The sequence below is a fragment of the Patella vulgata genome, chromosome 5 (assembly GCF_932274485.2).
Source record: "Patella vulgata chromosome 5, xgPatVulg1.2, whole genome shotgun sequence".
Taxonomy (NCBI): Eukaryota; Metazoa; Mollusca; class Gastropoda; family Patellidae; genus Patella; species Patella vulgata.
In genome coordinates, this window is record NC_065883.2 from 1399149 (window position 1) to 1422009 (window position 22861).

Here is a 22861-nt window from a genome sequence, read left to right on the forward strand (position 1 = left end):
CTCATTAGGAGTATGCCACATCGGATCAATGCTTGTTTGGCAAACAGAGGAGGATTTACCCGTTACTGACTTGGTTGTGATGCTGTGGTAACTTTGCTGTTTGACCCCGGGTATCATTTTACCCTTATAATGGTCAGTCTGTGCCTTACTAAGTCTAACGATCATTTGGAATAAATCGATGAATGTGAACTTCATTTCATTTTGTCATTTGTTTCTTCGTCAGTTTCATTAGGTGACTTTAATAACACTTAAAAATCAAATATCCCCTACTTTTTTTGAATAGTATATATAATGTAGCACGACTTACCATCCCTGTTTTAAAAAAAAAATAAACCAAAGAAAACCCCCATTTACTTGGAAATGGTAAGATTAGGGTGGACATTAGAGAACAGTACTACTGTATAATGAATGAATGATATGTGATTTAATGGCACCTCAGCATCAATCGGGCTATATCGACTGTATATAAAATAGTGTTAGCAGTATGTATACAATGGCACATCAGCATCAACCAGGTTATATCGACTGTATATAAAATAGTGTTAGCAGTATGCATACATCAGTATCAACCGGGTTACATCTACCAGGGCTCACAATGTCAGTCGCCAAAGTCACAATCTGTGATAACAATATGAAAGTGGCAATCCAAATTTGATTTTGGCGATAATTTTTTGTGGTACTGACGATTTTTTTGTTGAGAACTGGCGGAAAAAAATCTTAAAATTCTAATGATATTTATCTTGGATTATTTACTGTAAATATATAAAACAGTGTTAGCAGTATGTATAAAATGAAAGTACTAACATATGATGATTAATAACTGAACACATAATTAATGGTTGCTATTAAAATCAGACATTCCATTTATAAAAATATAAGCTAGACAAAATAAAGCAATAATTGAATAGTTTTTTATATATCTATTACTTAATTAGGTTGTTAAATCACTTTTATATAATCATAGGAATTAGTCTAGCACTTAAAAAAACATTCATGTAAAAATTGGAAAAAAGTACTACTTGCCGACAGTATCTAGAATTTGTATCATTTCTTTTCACTGGATAACGAAGTCTACACAATAAAAGAGAGGGTTGGCTCAATTGTCAAGGTCCGTGGTTAAACAGATAAGGATAATGATGCCTGGTTGAGTGAGACTTTCAAACCTGCACACGTAATAATAACACCGTAAAAATCAATGTTGGATTTAAAAAGAAAATGATATATTTGTCAATTTCGCAACTGACACAAGTGAAGTATATGATTTAGGATTATTTTTTAACAAGGAACGAGACTGTGTGTATAGATGTCATGTATTTTAAGGATTTATTTTAACATATGACTTAAAAAAATGCAATTCTTGATTTAAAGTTGACATCACATCCAGTTCTCCTCAGGTTTCAGTTTGACCATTTATTATAAAAAAAAAAAAAACATGGGAAGTTAAAGGTGATATTACATTCAGTTTTCCTCAGGTTTGATTGTCAAAACTTGACACATTAAAGCTGTTGTCATGTCTGGTGTTTCATGTACGGCATCTTGTATAGACAGAAAACTACGGCGTGATGAATCCTATCACGAACAGTAAGGCTATCCATGATTGTATATTCCATGTTGAATCATATTATGTAAAAGAAACAAGACAATCTGACTATATTCCATCAATCTGATTAAAACACAGATTCTATTTCGTTTCGTTTTTTTATAGTTCAAAATTTCCTTTTATTTGTCTTTACTACACTAGAACCTGGAAGAGTTGTTATATAACCTGCATTCTGGATGGTGTGAGGGATTAGCAAATTAAACCATTTGTTACGGCGACTTCTTGGCGTTTGATGCACGGAACTGTGGCTCAGCCACTAGAAACGTCAAAGCTGATTGATTAATCAATTATCTGATGTCATAGGTTAAAAAAACGTTCGTACGACCTCTGCTGCGACCTTTTACTACAACCGGTCAGATCTTTATGTAGTGAAGGCCATCGATATATAAAAAAAAAGAAACGAAATATAGATCTGTATTGTAATCGGATTGATGTTCTATTTGGTATCCTATTTTGTAAATAAACGACAAACAATGCGATCTACGACAATGTTCCATCTTGAACCATATTCTGTTTATATTGTCTTAAAGCCTGGAGTAAAACTTTTTTAGTTTCGTCGATGGTATTGGAATAAATTCTCAGATCTTCTTCTTTGGCTTGTAACGTACTGTGTAACGCGGACTTTAGGGCTTCATTTTCATCTTTCTGAATCTCCAGACTATAAAAGAAAAGTTTTTTTTTTATTGATAAAGAAATTAAGTGTGATTACTTTCAAGAATGATAAATGTATCTTTATTATGATATAGAAGAGAGAGAGACCACAGCCGATTACATGAAATAAAAACTGTAAAATAAGTAATGTAATTTTTGTACATATTTTAAATATTTTTAAGAACTGTTCCCCTGAAAACATCAGTTTAAACTTTGTGTAGGTGTTTATTAGGCGAATACCTTGATGGAGAGAGACAGATAAATGGGGTTACGTCCACTCAACATAACCAGATCATTTCAAGACTAACATATAGTTCAATTTCATTTCAATAATTCGCTTGCGCGTAGGGGTCTTTAGCAATGGGGGGAAACCGGAGGACCTGGAGAAAACCCACAAGGGTGGACAGGCAAACCTACTCCTTGTTACATGCAACCAGGGAATCTAAACCAGTTGTAGTGACTTTTGACCCTATGGCATCAGACATTTGATTAAACAATCAGCGATGATGTTTCTAGTAGGATACCCACAGTTCCAAGAACTCGCTGCAACAGACCGTTTCATTGGCTAATCCCTCATATCAACCAGAACGCGGATTATATAACAACTCTTCAAAATCCTAGTGTAGTAAAGACAAGTAAAACGAAATTTTGAACCATAAAAAACTAAATGAAATCTGTTTTAATCAGATTGTGAAGTTGCATAAAGGTCCATTGTGCAACAAAACTTGGGTCAATAGATTCCTGCAGTACCAATATATTACATAATGCCTAACCATTGACCTGTAAACCACACATATTGGGCCTTTAATTTGTGTAACAACATCTTCTTTCTACTTACCATGTTTGAATTTCTTCTAAAGTTTGAACGTCTGTTTCATCATCTAGAGATTTATAAATAGGATCCCCTCCTATTCTACCTGATGATAGACCTTTTTTACGGGCACTTGTATCTGTAAACACACAAACAGGTAAATATTTGTAATAAAATTTAAAACCAATCCGAAGAGAAAGTGAATTGAAATGAAATGTGGTTTAATGTCCTACTGTTGTGCTCCAGCTGGGCTAATGAAAATGGGAATACGCTATACAATGTACTATGAGAGACATTCTGCCCGGACAGCAGCACTGTGGCCTACTCTTATATTGAATTCCAACTAGCAAGTGATCTTTTATGTGCATGCCAATGAGTAGGCCTACATGTGACATTGTTTTTTTTACTAGACAGGTGTCCTTGTCAGGCCCTCCGTCCTGCACTACTGTAAAGCGGAAATCACACTAGAAAATCCCAATGAACTTTCTCGGCCAATACCTGGAGCGAACCCGCAGCGTCCAGGCTAGCGAGCTCTGATGACAGTATGATATAGAGAGAGAGAAATGGGGTTTAACGTCCACTGGACACAAACTAAGTCATTTCAGGACTAACATGTGTGGCTCAATTTTCTTTCAATAATTCGTTTGCGCGTAGGAGTCTTTAGCAGTGGTAGGAAACTGGAGAACCTGGAGAAAACCCACGAGATTGGACAGGTGAACAACCCTGCTAACCATTCGGCCATCTAACCCCGGTAACCATTCGGCCATCTAACCCCGGTAACCATTCGGCCATCTAACCCCGCTAACCATTCGGCCATCTACCCCCCCATGAGTAATAATAATATTAAGCATATAACTTACTGCCTTTAGTAAATTTATTCTGATCAACCTTGTATTTAGCAAGTTGTTTTTCTAACAGGGCGTTATTTCTACGTTGATTTATTAACTCAGTTTGACTTTCATTATGTTTTAATACAACTTCTTCAATTCTGTAAATAATATATAAATATAATAATATCTTGTTATGTTTCAACCTAACTTCTTCAATTCTGTAAATTTTACATTTACACTTAGACGTTAAACGTCATCAGCTTTTGTGAAGTATGACGTGAAGCGCACGTCATAATAGTGTGTCCGACGGATAGCAGCCTCCATAGCTGTAAGTTCACAACATTTAGCTAAACCTTGTTTAATTCCTATGATCCAGTCCATAATTTTTCTCTGAATCGTGATTTTCACGAACTAAATCCAGAGAGAAGACTTTCATGTAGACAAAATACGAAGAGGCTGAGACAAATCATTTGCGTACTTTACTAATCTCATCTGTAACAATCTATCTGTTATGAAAGCCTATCAAGATCATGGACCAAGTTTGTGTTTCCACCTACTAAGTGTAACTGTAAGTGTGAATTTAGCGAAACGTCATAATGTACAGAATTTAACGAATCATTTAGAAATTGGTCAACTAATAAATCACTTTAAATAAAGTTCTAATGTCGTTTTTCTTTAAATCTGATAGACATCATGGCATGGACCTTATAATACATGGACTGGTAACAGCTTAATAACAGGAATTTGAGACGCCTTATCGGAAGTTATTAACGAGTTATGTCCCTCAGCAGCGTCTGTGGTAACCTGGCATGTGTACTGCTCCATTATAAATCCATGTATTATAAGGTCCATGATCATGGCAAAGAATTTAATGAATCTTTTATCCATTTTGAATAAAGATATAGAGATAGATATATATATATATATACAGTACCGTTTTTGTAATATTTTGACTAGTTCTGCTAGTTTTTCTTTCTCCACGTCTGCCGTTTGCATCAATATTTTATATTCCTGGCACTGATACTGTAACGCTCCTATCTCTTGATTCGATGAAACATGGCTGGAAATTACAAAAACTATGTGTTAAAAATAAACATCATGTTTTAATCAAGTACATAATGAACAAAAACAAGGGAATGCAGGCACCTTTTTCTATTTTTCTCATTTTCTCGTATCTAGTGATAGCCAATTTCTATTTTGAATTGTCAGATATCCTCTCATTATCTCAGATAACAACTTTTCATCTTCAATAGAATTCGCTCGTGTATCTGTTATCGCTCGTTACTTCAGTCAGTTATATAGAAGGATAACTCATGTTTTCCTTTTGAGTTCGTCACTTCATTTTCTTGAAAGCTTTATAACGCATCTATCGTAGCAATGATCTCTGTGTTAAAATTATATTTGGAACGTGTTTAACCAGTTCTATCACATAGGTGATAATAACCGACACCAATATTGTACTTTAAAACCAGTGAAGTGAAGTATAAAACCTAGAATATCCTGTGAGTGAAGTATAAATTATATTACCTCGCAGACGGTGGTCGGACTGATGATCGCGATGGTAACGATCTGGCACTTTCAGCTCGACCAGCTACAGTTGGAGGACGTTCGTCACGTCTACAATATAAATACAAAGAATAATTATCATGAATTAAGGGGCAGTGAAAATGGAGGTTATAGGGAAATGCTGGAAGTCAAAAAGCACAAATTTAGTGTTTCACTGTAAAAGCCATCATGTTTTATTGGGGTGATTAAATAATATTTTAAGGGAAAAGTAATTGACAAACTACTTAAATTTTAACTTAATCATCATGCAAGCTCTTGTGGATATAAAAAAGTCAGATACGAAATTTCAAGGGATGAAAATTGTGAACTCCAAATCTTTCTATACGAAATCGTGGAATGAGTGTTTGGGGGTTCAAATGAATATTACAGACTGTGGGTGGGGCATGTTTATATTACAGTTTGCAGGTGGGACATGTTCTACAGACTGCCGTGAAATAAAAGTGAAGTTTACCTTGATCCAGTACCAGGTGGCGTGACTGATTGTAAGACTAGACTGTCGTGATTAGTGGTCGTGAATTGTCGCGACATATTTGAAATGTTTGATCTACCCTCATCTTGTATCTTCTGTAGATGCTGAAAGAGGAAATTATCACATTGAAGGAGAAAGGAATGTAGTTTATCTTCTTGTCATCACAAAATCTCTGTCATTTTGAAACTGAAGCACAATATTTATGGTCATGTGTGCGAAATTAGGAAGGAGAATTTTGTCGACTCTCCATCAAAACCCATGCCTGAATTTGAACCCTGTCCAGTTCACACTCAGAGAAGAAATAGGGTTTAATGTCCACTCCACATAAACTAGATCATTTCTATATTAAATTATGGTAATTATTTTGTTTTATAAATAATTCGCTTGTGAGCAGGTGTTTTTCAGCTATCGGAGGAAGACGACCCGGTTCCATGTCACTGACACATTATGCAGGTGTTCTTCAGCTATCGGAGGAAGACGACCCGGTTCCATGTCACTGACACATTATGCAGGTGTTCTTCAGCTATCGGAGGAAGACAATCCTGTTCCATGTCACTGGCGCGATATGCAGGTGTTTTTAGTAATTAGCATTGGGATTAAACTAGAGAACCCAGCTAAAAGCTATGAAGTAAGGCAAACAACTTTCACGTAATGTTATCTATATTTCGAAAGCTCCTAAAGATGACTAAAATCACCCAAAAACCTTGGACAACCATCCTTTGCAGAGGTCTGTAGCAGTGTCTTTAGTGAGAGTGGGGGGGGCTAGAATACCCAGACAAAACCCAACATCTTGTTGCCGTATCTATGTTCGAAGAGTGCCTAGAGATGACGAATGTCACAATAAACTTATTGTTTGTTACCTTTAGCTGTGTCATTGGGGGGGGGGGGGACTAGAAAACCCAGATAAAACCCAACATCTTGTTACCATATCTTTAGATAAACCTGTTAATGTTACCTGTAGTTTCAAAGAGTGCCAACAGAAGACGAACTCACAATACAATAAACTTGTGATTGTTACCTGTAGTTTCAAAAAGTGCCAATAGAAGACGAAGGTCACAATAAACTTGTTAATGTTACCTGCGAATAGAAGACCAACGTCACAATAAACCTGTTATTGTTACCTGTAGTTTTAAAGAATTTATTTCTTCCTCTAATCTATGGACTTTAAATTCTTTTTCTGCGACGATAGATTTAAGTTGTTCTACAATATTATGATCTTGTTGAGATTTGATTGACAGTTCATTCAACATATCTTGTTGATTGAGATTATTCTGTTTCTGATGTATGTTGGACGTGTCTAACATTTCCTTCAACTGAGTCTGTTGTCTCTGTAAATAAATAAAACAAAATAACATGAAATGGGGTTTAACGTCCTACTTTTCTGCTGCTGACGAGTTGATAAAGACGGGCAGTGTCCTATACAGTGTCCTATGAGAGACATTTTTCCAGGACAGCACCGCTAAGATGCCTAAACTTTTGTCTTCCAACTTAAAGCTTCTTCTACTTCACAACAAAGCAGGGCCCAAATGACTAGATTGTATTCCTTGCCACGCCCCCTGTCCTGGATCACTGACAAGAAGAATCACACTGAAAAATCTGCTAATACTGGGAGTTAACCAGTGAGCAAGTGCCTTACTCACAAAGAAAACCCATGAGGTTGGACAGGCATCCTACTCCTTGTCACATACAGCGCCTTACTTACAACCCCTTCCACCAGACCTATATATAAAATCATTTATAAATTAGTGAAAGTAATTGAGAGAGAGAGAGAGAGAGAGAGAGAGAGAGAGAGAGAGAAATGGGTTAAAGGTCTACTGGACACAAACTATGTCATTGCTGGACTAACATATGGTTCAATTTTATTTAAATAATTCGCTTGCGCGTAGTGGTCCTTTAACAGTGGAAGGAAACAGGAGGACCCAGATAAAACCCACGAGGTTGGACAGACGACTCTACTCCTTGTCATATACAACCGGGGACTCGAAACCACGCCAGTTGACTCAATGACAGACCTTATGATACAACACGCTCGCACTAACCATTTGGCCATCCAACCTCCCAATACACAGTTCAACAACCCAATATTTCTATCTACGATAATAAATAAAGCATGTTTGACTCACCATTAAAGCTTGAATTAATTCATCATCATTTTTACCCTTTTCTAATAAAGTTGCCATTTGTTGTTTTATAGACTTCATTTCCGTGGCTAAAACTTTATTTCTAAAACAAAACCACAATATTATAATAAATAATCAATCATGGAAGAATGTCACTGATATTTCTTGATTAATAAGCCAGTTATAGTATGGATGTAGTATAGTTTAATTTAGAATAAAATAAGAATTTAACGTCCTACTTTTCTGCACCAACCCAGCTAATAGACGCAGATACGTCCAGACAACATCAGGGGATGATAACATGATGCCACTGTCTAAACAGGTCAAACAGGATCTGATTTTTTCAGTAACCTTGTCCTACACATGGCAAATACTGAACAACTATTTCAATCGAAAATGAAATCGAAACTGGGACCATAACCTTACTCACTGCAGCACAAACAGAGAGAGAGAAAAATGGGGCTTAGCTTCCACTCGACACAAACTAGGTTTGGGACTAACATATAGTTTAATTCTATTTCAGGTGACCCTACTTCTTGTCACCTACCACCCCCCACCCACCCGCAGCACAAAGCTAACCCAACCAAAATATCTTTAATCTGGTAAAGTAGAATATATTGTCCAAATTGTATTTTATAGCCAGACAGAAATCTCATCCATTACACAGAAGATCGGAAGAGTGGTAGAGCTAAATATCTTTAATGTGGAAAAACAGAAACCTACCTTGCCTTAGCAGCTTCCATTTTTGATTTTAAAGCAGTGTGGTCATTTTCTAGAGCTTTGAATTCATTCACCAGTTTCTGTGACAAAATAAGTCATCATTTCATTCTTGATAAATACAATAAAAATACAATAAGTCGTCCAATCGGATTAAAATACAGATCAATATTTCGTTTCGTTTTTTTTATACTTTCCATGTATGCCTGTTCACTGATCTCTTTTCATACAATCAGATTAAAATACAGATCTATATTTTGTTTCGATTTTTCATACTTTTGATGGCCTACACTACATGAAGATCTGACCGGCTTTTGACCCTATGACATCACACATTTGATTAACCAATCAGCGTTGATGTTTCTAGTGGGTTGCCCACAGTTCCGTGCAAAACCGGTCTAAAGCTCGCCGTAAAAGATCGTTTCATTGGCTAATCCCTCACATCATCCAGAACACGTCAATGATAAAATCTCTTCCAGATCCTAGTGTAGTAAAGACAAGTAATACAAAATTTTGAACTATAAAAAACAAAATGAAATAGGATCTGTGTTTTAATCAGATTGTAAGTTGTCATTTCATTGGTGGGTTTTTCCTTTTGAACAATAATAGGGATACCATAGTATTTATCCATACTAACAGACTCTATGACAGACCTTATAATTTCACACGCACGTGTTTACCCACTAACCCCGGCCCAGACACACAAACAACATAGGCATTGTAAGCAATTAACAACAAACGTATATATCAAATCAAGGGAATAAATCAAGTTATTTATTTAATAGCCATACCTCTTGGGCCTCTTTCTTTTCTTTATCATATTTCCTCAATTCTTCACGATATTTATCATCTTGGTTACGACGACGTGTGGACGACGTTGTTCTTCCCATCAGTTCATTCTCAAGGTCATCTTCATCTCGAGATTTAGAAGGTGACACCTGCTGCTTTAACTCTTCTACCTGTAATTAGTAGACGAAATACAATTAATCAACCCGTCTACCTGCAATTAACAAACCCTTTACCTGTAACAAACCATTCTACCTGTAACAAACCCTTCTACCTGTAACCAACCATTCTACCTGTAACTAACCCTTTTACCTGTAACAAACCCTTCTACCTGTAACAAACCCATCTACCTGTAACAAACTCATCTACCTGTAACAACCCCTTCTATCTGTAACAAACCCTTCTACCTATAACAAACTCTTTACCTGTAACAAACCCATCTACCTGTAACTAACAAACCCATCTACCTGTAACAAACCCATCTACCTGTAACAAACCCTTCTACCTATAACAAACTCTTTTACCTGTATGAAACCCCTTCTACCTGTAACAACCTCTTCTACCTGTAACAAACCCTTCTATCTGTAACAAACCCTTCTACCTGTAACTAACTATCCAATTTGTATTAGCAGGTAATAAAGTTTATAATCACCTTTTTCTGTAGTAAAAGAATTTGTTGAGCTCGACCTCGCCAGTTTGTATTACCAGACAATAAACTCTGTATATTTACATTCTCTCCAACTTCTTGATTTAAAACCTGGAATAAATCAAAACATAAAAATCAACATGAGCTGGGGATTGTCTACCCATTAAATATGTAAGTGAAGGGTTCAATCTGGGTGTTAGTCATGAAAGTTTCCCAAGCATTTTCCAGGGTGGTTCCCCCAGGGATGCAGGAAGTTTTGATGGTAACAAAAATCGAGCAATTAAAAGTACACTTTGGAGTGCACGTAAAACAAGTCTTGACAGTTGGTGTCCTGGCAAAATTTCCCTAATAGCCCATCTTCATTAGCCCAGTAGGAGCAGAATAGTAGGAAGTTAAACTAGATTTTATTTCTTTTCATTTATTGCTCGAGGGCAAATAAACTGGGAGAAAACTCTTGTGAACAATTTGTTTGACGAGGCCCCCTTGATAATAAATATTTGGTTTTTTTTTATATAAATAAGAATTTACCTTGTGCGCTATCTTCAGTTCTTGTTTTAACTGTGACGACTGGTTTCTGAATTCAGCAACTTTTGATTCCGTTTGTTTTAACTTATCTTGTAACGCTTTTACGTCTAACTCAGCTTGTTCCTATAGTAATAGATACATGATAATATTACTTAGTATCATTTTAAATTGGACAGTCAATGAATCCAAAATTACAAAATAAAGAAAGTGTATTTACCCGATCATTATCTGTATAAATAGATCGAAATGTACTCGCTGAACCAAATGTATTCCTGGCATCTTCTGGAATCGCTGAAATCTATAATAACAAAAACGGTAGTAGTACATGGACCAGGAACTCAGTATGACACCTTCACATGTGGTCATCTTGGAATTGTGTGGACATATATATATAAACAAATTTGTCTAAGGAACAAACATGCCAAGTTTAATGACAATCATACTTGAATTGAAAGAGCCTTGACTATTCTTCGAAGGACGTCGCTCCCAAGTAAAAGAAAGAACCAGATAAGCAGTGCTTAGGGATAAGTTATAGGTCCAAAAATTCAGTTTATAATAGTAATATGGCAATATCTCTCTCATCCAGTTTGTGTCGAGTGGATGTTAAAAACCCCATTTCTATCTCCCATCCGGAAAGTTAACACATAGATATTTAAGCCCAGTGAGTTTGGGAAAGAGAGAGAGAGAAATGGGGTTTAATATCCATTCAACACAAAGTAGGTTATTCTAGGACTAACATGGTAATCAATAAAATGAAATGGGGTTTAACGTCCTACTGTTCTGCTCTGACTAGACTAATGAAGACGGGCATACGCCTTGCAGTGTGCTATGAGGGAAATTTTGCCCGAACAGCAGCACTACGGCCTACTCTTATGTCGAATTCCAATTTCCACACGGGACCTTGGTTTTTGGCCCATCTAAACAACTATACATTGTCCCTTGCCAGGCACTCCGTCTTGCACTATTGACAAAGGGAAACCACACTGGAAAATCCTGACAAACTTTCTTGGCCAACGCAGGGATTGAACACGGGATCTCCGGTTAGCAAGCCAACGTCCTGCTCACTGAGTCATCGTGCCTCCCCAACATATGGTACACTTTTAATTAAATTGTGCATAGAAAACCGGCAGGCACAGAGAAACTGCACGAAGTTAGGAAGGCGACTCTCCTCCTCGTTACCTACAAGAATTAAATCAAACCACGCCTCTTTGGTCAAAGGTCACGAGATGTAAACAAGGCTAGCTCTAATCCCAACCCTAAGCTTGAACCTAGCCCTAACACTTACCCTAACCTACAATCTCACCTACAATCACATGCTCTAACCTTGACGAAAATTGAGTTGGCCTTAACAAATAGACCTAGCCCTCTTTACACTCAGTAACAGACATTATGATCCAAAGCCCATGCAGTCACATGACTCAATGTGACACCCCCCACCCCGACACATTTGTCTGGGATTACTAACTTTACGATTCTATAGAGAGAGAGAAATGGGGTTTAACGTCCACTCGACACAAACAAGGTCATTTCGGGACTAACATATATATATGTGAAATTTTATTTCAATAATTCGCTTGTGCGTAGGAGTCTTTAGCAGTGGGAGGAAACCAGACGACCCGGAGAAAACCTACGAGGTTGGACAGGTGACACTACTCCTTGTCACGTACAACCAAGGAATCGAAACCATGCCAGTTGACTCGATGACAGACCGTATGATACAGCTCGCGCATGCTAAACATTCGGCCATCCAACCCCCCACAATTATATAGAATAAAATTTACCTGTGTCTGTAAATCATGACATCTTTTACCAATTTGTTTGTTTTTAGTTTTTTCAGATTCAAGTTCCGATGTCAATTCTCGAACTTTTTTGGATAATTCAACAATCTTTGTAGCTGCAGTTTCATTTGTTATCTCTACGCCTAAAAAAAGAAATATTTTCGATAATTACATCAAAAAAAATCTTAACACTTCTTTCGTTTTGTCATTTTAATTTTCATTTTAATTATGAAAAACTCAATAGCGTGAAAATCGTGAAACTCAGATATTGTCCAAGAATACAAACCTCGATTGGTGGGTTTAATAAAAAAAAAATCTGTGAAATGTCAGATTTGTTAATTGGTGACAAGTGTCAAAAATGTGCAATAAATAATTCATAGTCTTTCTACTTCAATGAAATTTTATTAGAACTGAACGTAACTGAATTTAAAAGTTTAGAAGGTAATGATTACAATTAAACAGAAAAGGTAAAAAATACCTGAACAGAGAAATGAATAAGCTTATAGGAAACTCATAACATTGGGCAGACGACACTACTTCCTGTCACGTACAAGCTTGGCATAGAAACTGCACCAATGATAGACATAAGTGTCTAAAGCCTATGTGTTTGACCGTTTGCCGCTCCCCCACCCCACCCGTTTTAAATATAGAATTGATTATTCACCAGATAACGCTGATTTCTCCTCAATCTTCTTCTTCTTCAATTGTTTTATTTCAAATTCTCTTTCACTTAACAATTTATAACATCGACCATTTTCATCACGTAATTCCTACACAAAATAAATGATAACAATACCGGTATTCAATAAAATCAACAATAAAATCAAAAAGTGGTTTAAACAGGATTTTAAAAGAGATACAGTATCGCTTTGTCTGATAAAAAGTGAGAGTTTATTCTAGACTGAAAGTAAGTTTAAAATCTTAATAAAAGAAAACAAGTGTTGAGACAGAAACAAGAAAATGACGTGAAATGAAATGAAATGGGGTTTAACGTCCTACTGTCCTACTGTTCTACTCCGAGTCGGCTAATGAAGACAGGCGTACGCCATACAGTGTGCTATGAGGGACATTTTGCCTGGACAGCGGCACTATGACCTACTTTTATATCTAATTCCAACTGCCTAAGGGATCTTTTAAGTTCATGCCAATCTATACACAGGACCTTGCTTTTTTTATCCCATCCAAATGACTAGACAGCTGTCCTTTTCAGGCCCTCCGCCCTGCACCACTGACAAGGGGAAATGAAGAACTTTCTCGGCCAATGCACGCTAGCGAGCCAACGTCTTACCCGGATGAAGAAAGAAGAAACAGATGACATGTGTTATAACTTACTCGTATTTGGTTATTAAGATGTTCAACCAATTCCTCTGATATGTAATTACAACTATTGTTTTTCTCAATCTGAAAAATAATACAACCAGCTTTAATACCAGAATGGGATGGGATTTAATGGTATAATAATGGAATGTTTATTAATAGGATGGATTGGATGTGAGGTATATGATCAGGATTTTTATTACGATGGAATGGAAAGGGGGTTTAATGGCATATTATAGTAATTTTTGTTAAATTCTATAAATTGTTAAAGTCCAGCCCTTCATCAATCAAACAGATATCCAGTGATATATTGAGAGAGCGTTGAGAATTGATGTCCACTCAACTCAAACTAGGTCATTATGTGTTTTTCAGATTTTTAAACAGATATTGTACCATACAGAACCTCACATTAAAAAGTAAACGCAGGATGACTGCACCACACACAAACAACACAAGGCAAACCCGAGGATGTGACACACAATATACACTGACATTTCAAACAATAAAAAAAGAGAGAGAGAAAAATGGAGTTTAACGTCCACTCGACACAAACTAGGTAATTTCGGGACTAACATATGGTTAAATTTTTTATTTCAATAATTCGCTTGCACATAGGGGTCTTTAGCAGTGGGAGGAAACCGGAGGACCTGCAGGCAGAAAACCCACAAGGTTGGACAGGCGACCCTACTCCTTGTCAGGTACAACCCGGAATTCGAAACCACGCCAGTTGACGCAATGACAGACCATATGATACAGCGCACACGTGCTAATCAATCGGCCATCCAACCCCCCTCAAACAATATAAAACAAATGTATTTATCTAATAATAAAGTGAACATATCTGGAGGCTAGCTGCAAGCAAGTCCCGGGCCTGTAATGATACAGACTTCACTCAAAACAGGTAAATTGTAAAATATGTAATCTCACCTTTAAATCTAAATTGTCATCAATACCAAAAGATTTATTCTTAGTAGAATTATTTGAAGAGTTTTCCTTTTCTTCCTTCATTTGTTTTCGCCGGAGTAATTTCAATTGTTGTTGATCTTGTAAGAGTTTAAACTGCTGTTTTAACGTCTCGTCAGCCTCCATTTTCTCTCTAACCTTTATATATCTATAAAATTATAAGCAGCAACAGAAACATAGAATGGAGCCACTTTGAATAGTCTGTTAGTGTTAATCGCTTCTGGCTCTTTATACTCGCTGGAAAATTCCCAACCCACCTGGCCACCCCCACAGACAATGAAATTGTCTACAGGAAAAATTTACACCTCAACTGTTTAATAAAAGAACAATATGTCAATATATATTAATATAGGCCTATAGTGGCCTTATACAGCCAGAACTTGGCAAAACACCCAGGCATGGTCACTTGAATTAGAGAATGTGAGGTCATGGCTAGGCCCCATGAATACCCCCTGAGAATATCAAGTCTCTACGATCATGGGAACTGGTACGTTACTGAAATATAGTACCGAATTTTTTATATCGGTATTTCAACAGACTAGCCAACAAAACCTATCGCACATTAGGTCTACCGAGACTAGTAGTACTCGAGAATTGTAGTCTCTGTGTAGGTTTAAGAGGCAGTTTGATCATACGGGACAAATTAGTTTATTATTTATGAAGAACCAGACAGTGAAATAGTCATAGAATCATAGATCAAATTTACATTTTTACAAACAAAATTTCGAAAACGTTTGTTCTGCCTGCAATCGGAATAATTAGGCTATGTAATCGCTTTAAATCACTTCTAAAGGAATTCGTTCATCAATTCACGATAATCATTAATCAACTTACCACGCGATTAAAGAATACTAATTAGTCAAAATTCCATAAATATCACATAATATTCACTAGAAATATTTTACTCGACATAGCAACATAACAACTTCCGGTAGAAATAAAGATATAGTTATCCAGTCTCTTTAGTCGCGTTCATCAAGGGTTGAGATTATCGCCCTGGACAATAGTGAGTGCAGAAAGACGCGCTAGACACAGATAAAACCCGGGGACGTGACAAACCACATAGACATTTTACAAGCGATAAACAACATGTAGATAGTATGATTTTATTACTGAATAAAGCATTATTATTATTTTTTTTTTAAATTCTGTACGTTACACAATGTGATTAATTTAATTAAGTATACCGGGCTAGGAATCAACAATTCAACATTATTTATGATTGTAATGTTCAAAATCTACATATGGCAATATAATGTGTCTGTGCATACATGCAGTATATTAAGTTAAATGTGAGTTAATCGAGTCTAATTGCATATTGTAGGATAGTATCTAGTGTCTTGAAAATCGAGTCAGTTGCTTAGCAACCGAGCGGATGTTGTGAACATGTGCGATGAAAGTAAAGATGAAAGTGCGTGATGTGAGCTGGTGACAGCGTACTGTTTTCTACCGCAAGTTAACACGAGCAAAACGCTAAGATTATCTATGTATGTATCTATCAGAATATGACTTGTAACCAGTGAACCTTTGTGAAATAACTAATGTGATGGTGAATAAATAGTTGTTATGTTGCAGTTTCATATTTCTTATGGACACATCATGGGGTTTTATCAAAGCGGTGACGCGCGTATGTAACGATATGCTGAAAAGGGACTAGCTTAGATTTGTAGCGGTGTCATGTGAATAATTTAGTGGGGTGAACTTCATCGAACTAGTCTTCACCAGCTCGGCATCCACATAATCAAGTAGAAAACATCTGAAATTGACATTTCGATGAAAACATCGTGTTGTGCGACTTTCACTTTTGTGACATTAATTTGTGTTTTTCTGATGTCTGGAATGAAGAAACGTGAAGCGGGAAACATAACCCCTCCTCCGCCTGTCTTGGAGCCACACATAGAAATTGTAAGTACAAATTCTAGTCGTGAAACTGTCTCGGATCCTGGATTGATTTCCGATGATGTGATACAAAATGACATTGAAGTAACTGAGAATGACGACAGGCCGACTGGCCTGCACGGGGCCGGTATTCATGACGAACAAGTGACAGCAGCACGTGCGCCACATGGGGCCGGTACTATGTCTATGGTTGATGATAAACCCACTGTGAATCCCGAAGATAGTATCTCGAATATTAGTAGTAAAGGGAGTAAAATTTCTTCAGCCTCTAGAGCCAAAATGCGTGCAATTAAACTAAAAGAGGAATTGTTTGCTTTGGAAGAGTCCAATCAACTAGAAAAACAAAAACTTGAAATGCAACGAGCCATGGAAGGAGCCATGGAAGAAATCAACAGAAAACAAAAAGAAATACGTCTGCGAGCACAACTTAAAGCAGCAACAGAAATAGCAACAGTGTTAGAAAATAAAAGTAGAGTGTCAGATTCAGAACTAACATTGAAACAAAAACCTATAATTCCTGAACATTCTCCCAGCAGTGTTTCTAATCATGTGACTGAACCTGAAAGTTGTGTGAATATTGAACCGGAAATCCCTGTGAGTTCTGATAGTTGCCCTAAAACGGCTGTGAATAATGTTGACATATCCGATATATTGGCTAAACTTGTTGAAAATCAGAGGGACCAAGTACTTCCTAGTCAGGAATTACATTATTTTGATGGAACTGATGTGTTATCTTATCAAACATTTGTGAAGAATTTTCAATTTATTATTGAACGGAACACTAGTGACCCTGCCAGACTTTTAGAATTTATGTTAAAATACACAAAGGGTGAAGCACACGAACTGATCAAATTCTGCCCTTTGATAGAACCGCCTGTTGATGCGTATCGTGAAGCAAGAAGACTGTTAGACAGGGACTATGGTAATTCGCAACTCATAGCCTCTGCATTTGCATCAAAAGCTGAACATTGGTCGAAAATTCAGAATGGTGATAAAGTGGGGTTAAGAAAGTTTTCAATATTCTTAACCAATTGTGTTAATTCAAAACAAAATAATAAAGACATGAACTTTCTTGATGGTTTTGAATTTATTAAGACATTGTGTAGTAAACTGCCTATAGCCATACAACAAAAGTGGATTTCGGAAGTTGGTCGACTCCGTGAAAAGGAGAATCGTTCTCCTACTTTAATTGACTTTGAAAACTTTGTGGGTGTTTTATCAAGGAACGAGAACGATCCGAGAGTTAGTGGATTGGGTTACCAACAGAGATCAAATTATCAGTCATTCAGCGTTCAACCAAAAATCCCACAAAGGAGAGTGAACGCAACAAACATTCAACCTGTGGTACAACATGGTACGAAACGTGAAAATCTAGCAGCAAAGTCGCCATGCCTTTATTGTGGACAGCAAACGTATCATTCTTTATTGCAGTGTAGACGATTTGCTGGAATCACTCAATCTGATCGTGATATGTCAGTAAGAAAACTTGGTTTGTGTTATGCATGCCTAAATCCTGGTCATATGAAGGATACATGTCCAAATCCTGAATGGTCAAAATGTGACAAGTGTACGAGAACTCACCAAACTGTTATGCATGATCCTGCAAGGGACAGGAAAAACTTTAATAATAATAGTGAAACCAGTGTCAAGAAAAGTATTGATAATACGAACTACAAAATAACTTCAGGTTGTGTTAAAGCTGAAATTATGGGTGGAAACCCTTTAATGGCAATTGTTCCTATCTGCCTAAAACCAAAAGTGAATGACGATATAGTTTCAACCTATGCCTTCGTAGATAATGGCTCGGGTGTGTTATTTTTTAACAATGAGATTTCATATCATCTGAAACTCAGATGTAAACAAACTCAAGTTGTGTTAAAAACCATTAATTTGGAAGAGACTATAAACACTAGTATAGTGACTGATCTTGTACAAGTTAGTGATGTTTGTGGTAAAGCATTTTATGATTTGCCTCCAGCGTACATAAGGGATGAAATTCCAGTTACTATAAAGGATGCACCTCAACAGTCCGATATCAATAAATGGGAACATTTTAAGGACATTAAATTACCTGATTTGGGTGGTAACTGTATACCCAAAGTGACAGTGATGATTGGTGTGAACTTTCCATTGGCGACACAGCCACTCGAGATTCGTACAGGCAACCTCGGTGAACCGTATGCTGTAAGATCACCTTTGGGTTGGTTGTTCTACGGTCTTAACGGGAAATTTGAAAATCATATTAGTGTTAATTATTGTCATGTTGACCATAATTTAGAGCTACAAGTTAAAAGGTACTTTAATCTCGAATTCGGTGAAAGGCTATGTGATGACCGACAATTCATGTCAGTAGAAGATAAACGTTTCATCAATATTATGGACAATTCTATAAAATTAAAAGATGGACATTATGAAACCAATCTGCCTTTAAGAAATCGTGATGTTGTGATGCCAAATAACAGGCTTCAAGCCGAAGTGTTCGCTTATAAACTGAGAAAGAGATTAAGTGTCAATGAATTTCTTCATAAACAATATACCGATTTCATGAATAATTTAGAATCGAAAAACTATGCCGAAAAAGTGCCAAAAGGTGAATTGGTGAAACTAGATGGTAAAGTATGGTATTTAAATCATCATAATGTTGTGCATCCAAGAAAACCCAATAAGGTGAGAGTGGTATTTAACTGCCCTTTGATGTATGATAATACATCTCTCAATGAACAATTATTGTCAGGCCCTGACTTGACAAATAAATTACTCGGTGTGCTTTTAAGATGGCGACAAGACTATTTTGCTGTCATGAGCGATATAGAGAGCATGTTTTATCAAGTCAGAGTTAGTAAATCTGATGTAGACTTTATGAGATTTTTATGGTGGCCAAAAGGGGACATAAATCAAGCATTAACTGAATATCGTATGTTAGTCCATTTATTTGGAGCTGTCAGTTCTCCGAGCTGTTCCAATTTCGCTCTCAAACGTGTAGCAAGCGACAATATAGGTAAAGTAGATCAAAGTGTCATTGACTCAATCAACAATGATTTTTACGTGGATGACTTTTTAAAATCGTTGCCGAGTGAACCTGAAGCCATTTCCTTAGTGAAAGATATTCGTACTGTATTAAGATCCGGTGGTTTTAATTTGACAAAATGGGTCAGTAACAGTCGCAATTTGATGAAAACTATCCCGGCATCTGATAGAGTTGATGAAACCAAAAACTTGGATTTCGACAATATCAATGACAATTTACCAGTGCAACGTGCATTGGGTGTGAAATGGGGTGTCGAAGACGATAAAATTGAATTTAGTGTGAGCTCTATGAATCCAAAAGCAACTCGTCGTAACATTTTATCGGTTATGAGTTCTGTGTACGACCCGTTTGGGTTCGCTTCTCCGTTCGTTCTCCGTGCTAAGTTAATCATTCAAGACTTATGTCGCGAAAAACTTGGTTGGGATCAAGAAATACCAGAAAAACATGAACGCGATTGGAGAAACTGGGTAAATGATTTACCGAACTTAGAAAACGTGTCAATTGATCGCTGTTTAAAGCCGAAGTCTTTTGGTAATATTGTGAATACACAATTGCATCATTTCGCAGATTCATCGCAAAATGCATACGCAATGGTTACTTATGTAAGATTTGAAAGTGACCGTGGTGAAGTACATGTGTCATTTGTGATAGGGAGATCACGTGTTGCGCCTATTAAACCGCACACAATTGTAAAGTTGGAATTATCAGCTGCTACGTCAGTTGTAAGAATTAACAATATGTTGAATACGGAATTGACTATACCAGTGAACCAAGTGTACTTCTGGACAGACAGCCAGACGGTACTGAAGTATATCGCGAATGAGAAAGCGCGTTATCAGGTGTTCGTGTCTAATCGCTTAGCAGTAATACGTGATGGATCGGAAATTGATCAATGGAGGTATGTTCCGTCTAAGCAGAACCCCGCTGATCATGCCTCTCGAGGTCTTAGTGCAGATGCCCTTAAATCTGTCAACTGGATAACGGGTCCAGGTTTTCTGTATGAGTCATCTGAGAAATGGCCGCCTATGCCAGTATTTAGTGAAAAACTTGACAATGAAACTGTGAGTGAAATAAACGTCGGGTGTATCAAGGTAAATCAAGACGATGTAAACAAGTTATTTAATCATTATTCGAACTGGAATCGTCTTAAACGCGGTATATCGTGGTGGTTAAGACTAAAGGCTATTTTAAAATTGAAAAGCCAAAAACTCGAAATTCCTGACAGTTTACGGAATGGAATCTTGACCGTGGATGAAGTATCAAGTGCTGAGAAATCTATCATTCAGTGTATTCAGAAATCTGTTTTTTCTGAAGATTATAAAATAATCTCTGGTGACAAAAATAATTCTGTTAAGTCCAATAGTGCTTTGTCAAATTTGGATCCTGTATTTTTAAATGGTCTAATCTGTGTCGGTGGCAGATTAAGAAATGCTGACATTCCTAGTGATGCTAAACATCAAATTATTCTCCCAAAGAATAATCATGTGTCGATCTTAATTGTTAAATACTTTCATCATAAAGTAGGTCACCAGGGTCGTAATCATACGACTGCTGAGATACGTCAGAAATTCTGGATCATAAGATCTGGTGTTTTAGTGAAAGAGATAATCCGTAACTGTGTCATATGCCGTAAGATAAATTCTCGTGCTGGTCAGCAAAAGATGGCTGATTTGCCTAAAACTCGTGTTCAAGCTGATCTTAAAGCATTTACCAGTGTAGGCATCGACTACTTTGGTCATTTTGAGATTAAAGTAGGTCGATCGGTGAAAAAGCGGTATGGAGTGATATTTACATGTTTTACTACCCGTGCCATCCATATAGAGGTGTCAACTTCTTTAGATACTAGTTCTTGTGTTAGTGCTATCCGTCGGTTTATTGCTAGAAAGGGTGTGCCAAAGGACATATTTTCTGACATGGAACTAATTTAGTAAGTGCAAGTAAAGAACTACGCGATGGTGTGAAAGAACTTAATCAAGCTGATCTTAACAGATTTGCTGTAGAACTTAACTTTAAGTGGCATTTTAACCCTCCTACTGCCTCTCACCACGGTGGTGTATGGGAGAGACAAATACGCACAATACGCAAAATATTACAATCACTGTTGAGTGAACAATATTTGAAAACCAGTCAAACTGAAGAACAATTACAAACATTTCTTTGTGAGGTGGAATCGATTATAAACAGTCGTCCTTTAACTCGTGTCTCTGAAGATCCGAATGATTTGGAAGTAATTACTCCAAACTCATTATTATTGTTGCAACCTGTGACGTCATTTCCTACAGGTGTATTCTGTGAACGTGACATTTACTCAAAACGTAGATGGCGGCAAATACAATATCTAGCCGAGTTATTTTGGAAACGGTGGACTAGGGAATATCTCCCAATGTTGCAACAAAGACAAAAGTGGCTAAAACCAAATAGGAACTTTAAAATAGGTGACGTAGTTTTGATAGTGGACGATAATGCACCTAGATGTTCGTGGCTTATGGGTGTTATTATTGATGTATATCCAAATAAACAAGGTCTAGTGAGAAGTGTACAGCTAAGGACAAAGACCACTACATTGGTCAGACAACTAAATTATGCTTTTTATTAGAGCAAGATGCGTGAAATGCGAATCGTGATGAACTGTGAATCGTGCTGAACTGTGAACCCGTGAACTTTCTAAATACTTTAGAATGTCATAACTTTAAGTTTAAAGGTAACTTTCATTTGTGAAATCTGTACAACTAGTATCTTTTCTTTATATGTGAATCATGTAATCTTTAACTTAATTGTGAACTTCAGTAAACTTGTGAATTTGTAGATTGTGACATCATTCTTTATAACATTATTGTTTATTTTGTTGTAAATTACAGTTTTATTCATTTGTTTAGTTTGATTATAATTGTAAAAGTCGTGAAGTGTGAGTGCTGAATTGTGAAACAGTATTTGTGAAGTGAGTTAGCTTGGTGAATTAGCTCTAGTTAAGAGTTTCTTGTTTATTTTGATCTTTGAACATTGTAATGTTGTATATCTTATTCTTTGTTATCATAAGATAGGGGCCGGAATGTAATGTTCAAAATCTACATATGGCAATATAATGTGTCTGTGCATACATGCAGTATATTAAGTTAAATGTGAGTTAATCGAGTCTAATTGCATATTGTAGGATA

At 36.7% G+C, this 22861-nt stretch overlaps 1 protein-coding gene across 1 annotated transcript; it reads right to left on the reverse strand.

Moving 5' to 3' along the window:
- Positions 1-232: 232 nt before the first annotated feature.
- LOC126822734 (coiled-coil domain-containing protein 13) lies at positions 233-15710 on the reverse strand. Its single transcript, XM_056101418.1, has 18 exons — positions 15614-15710; positions 14744-14927; positions 13832-13900; positions 13164-13269; positions 12503-12642; positions 10939-11019; positions 10725-10844; positions 10203-10307; positions 9556-9723; positions 8771-8847; positions 8051-8150; positions 7049-7255; positions 5910-6031; positions 5420-5509; positions 4827-4952; positions 3923-4050; positions 3090-3201; positions 233-2258 (listed from the first exon to the last, which is right to left on the reverse strand). Exons 2-18 carry the CDS (start codon positions 14903-14905, stop codon positions 2081-2083), a joined length of 2091 nt encoding a protein of 696 aa, XP_055957393.1. The 5' UTR covers positions 14906-14927; positions 15614-15710; the 3' UTR covers positions 233-2080.
- Positions 15711-22861: the final 7151 nt, after the last annotated feature.

What these genes read in the sequence shown, in the direction of transcription:
- LOC126822734 (XM_056101418.1), bottom strand. Translation starts at nt 14,905, where the DNA reads ATGGAGGCTGACGAGACGTTAAAACAGCAGTTTAAACTCTTACAAGAT. An exon ending in ATCTTAATAACCAAATACGA is followed by an intron (nt 13,270 to 13,831) that starts GTAAGTTATAAC and finishes TATTTTGTGTAG; the next exon opens with GAATTACGTGATGAAAATGG. An exon ending in TAAATTCTTTAAAACTACAG is followed by an intron (nt 6,032 to 7,048) that starts GTAACAATAACA and finishes TTCCTCTTTCAG; the next exon opens with CATCTACAGAAGATACAAGA.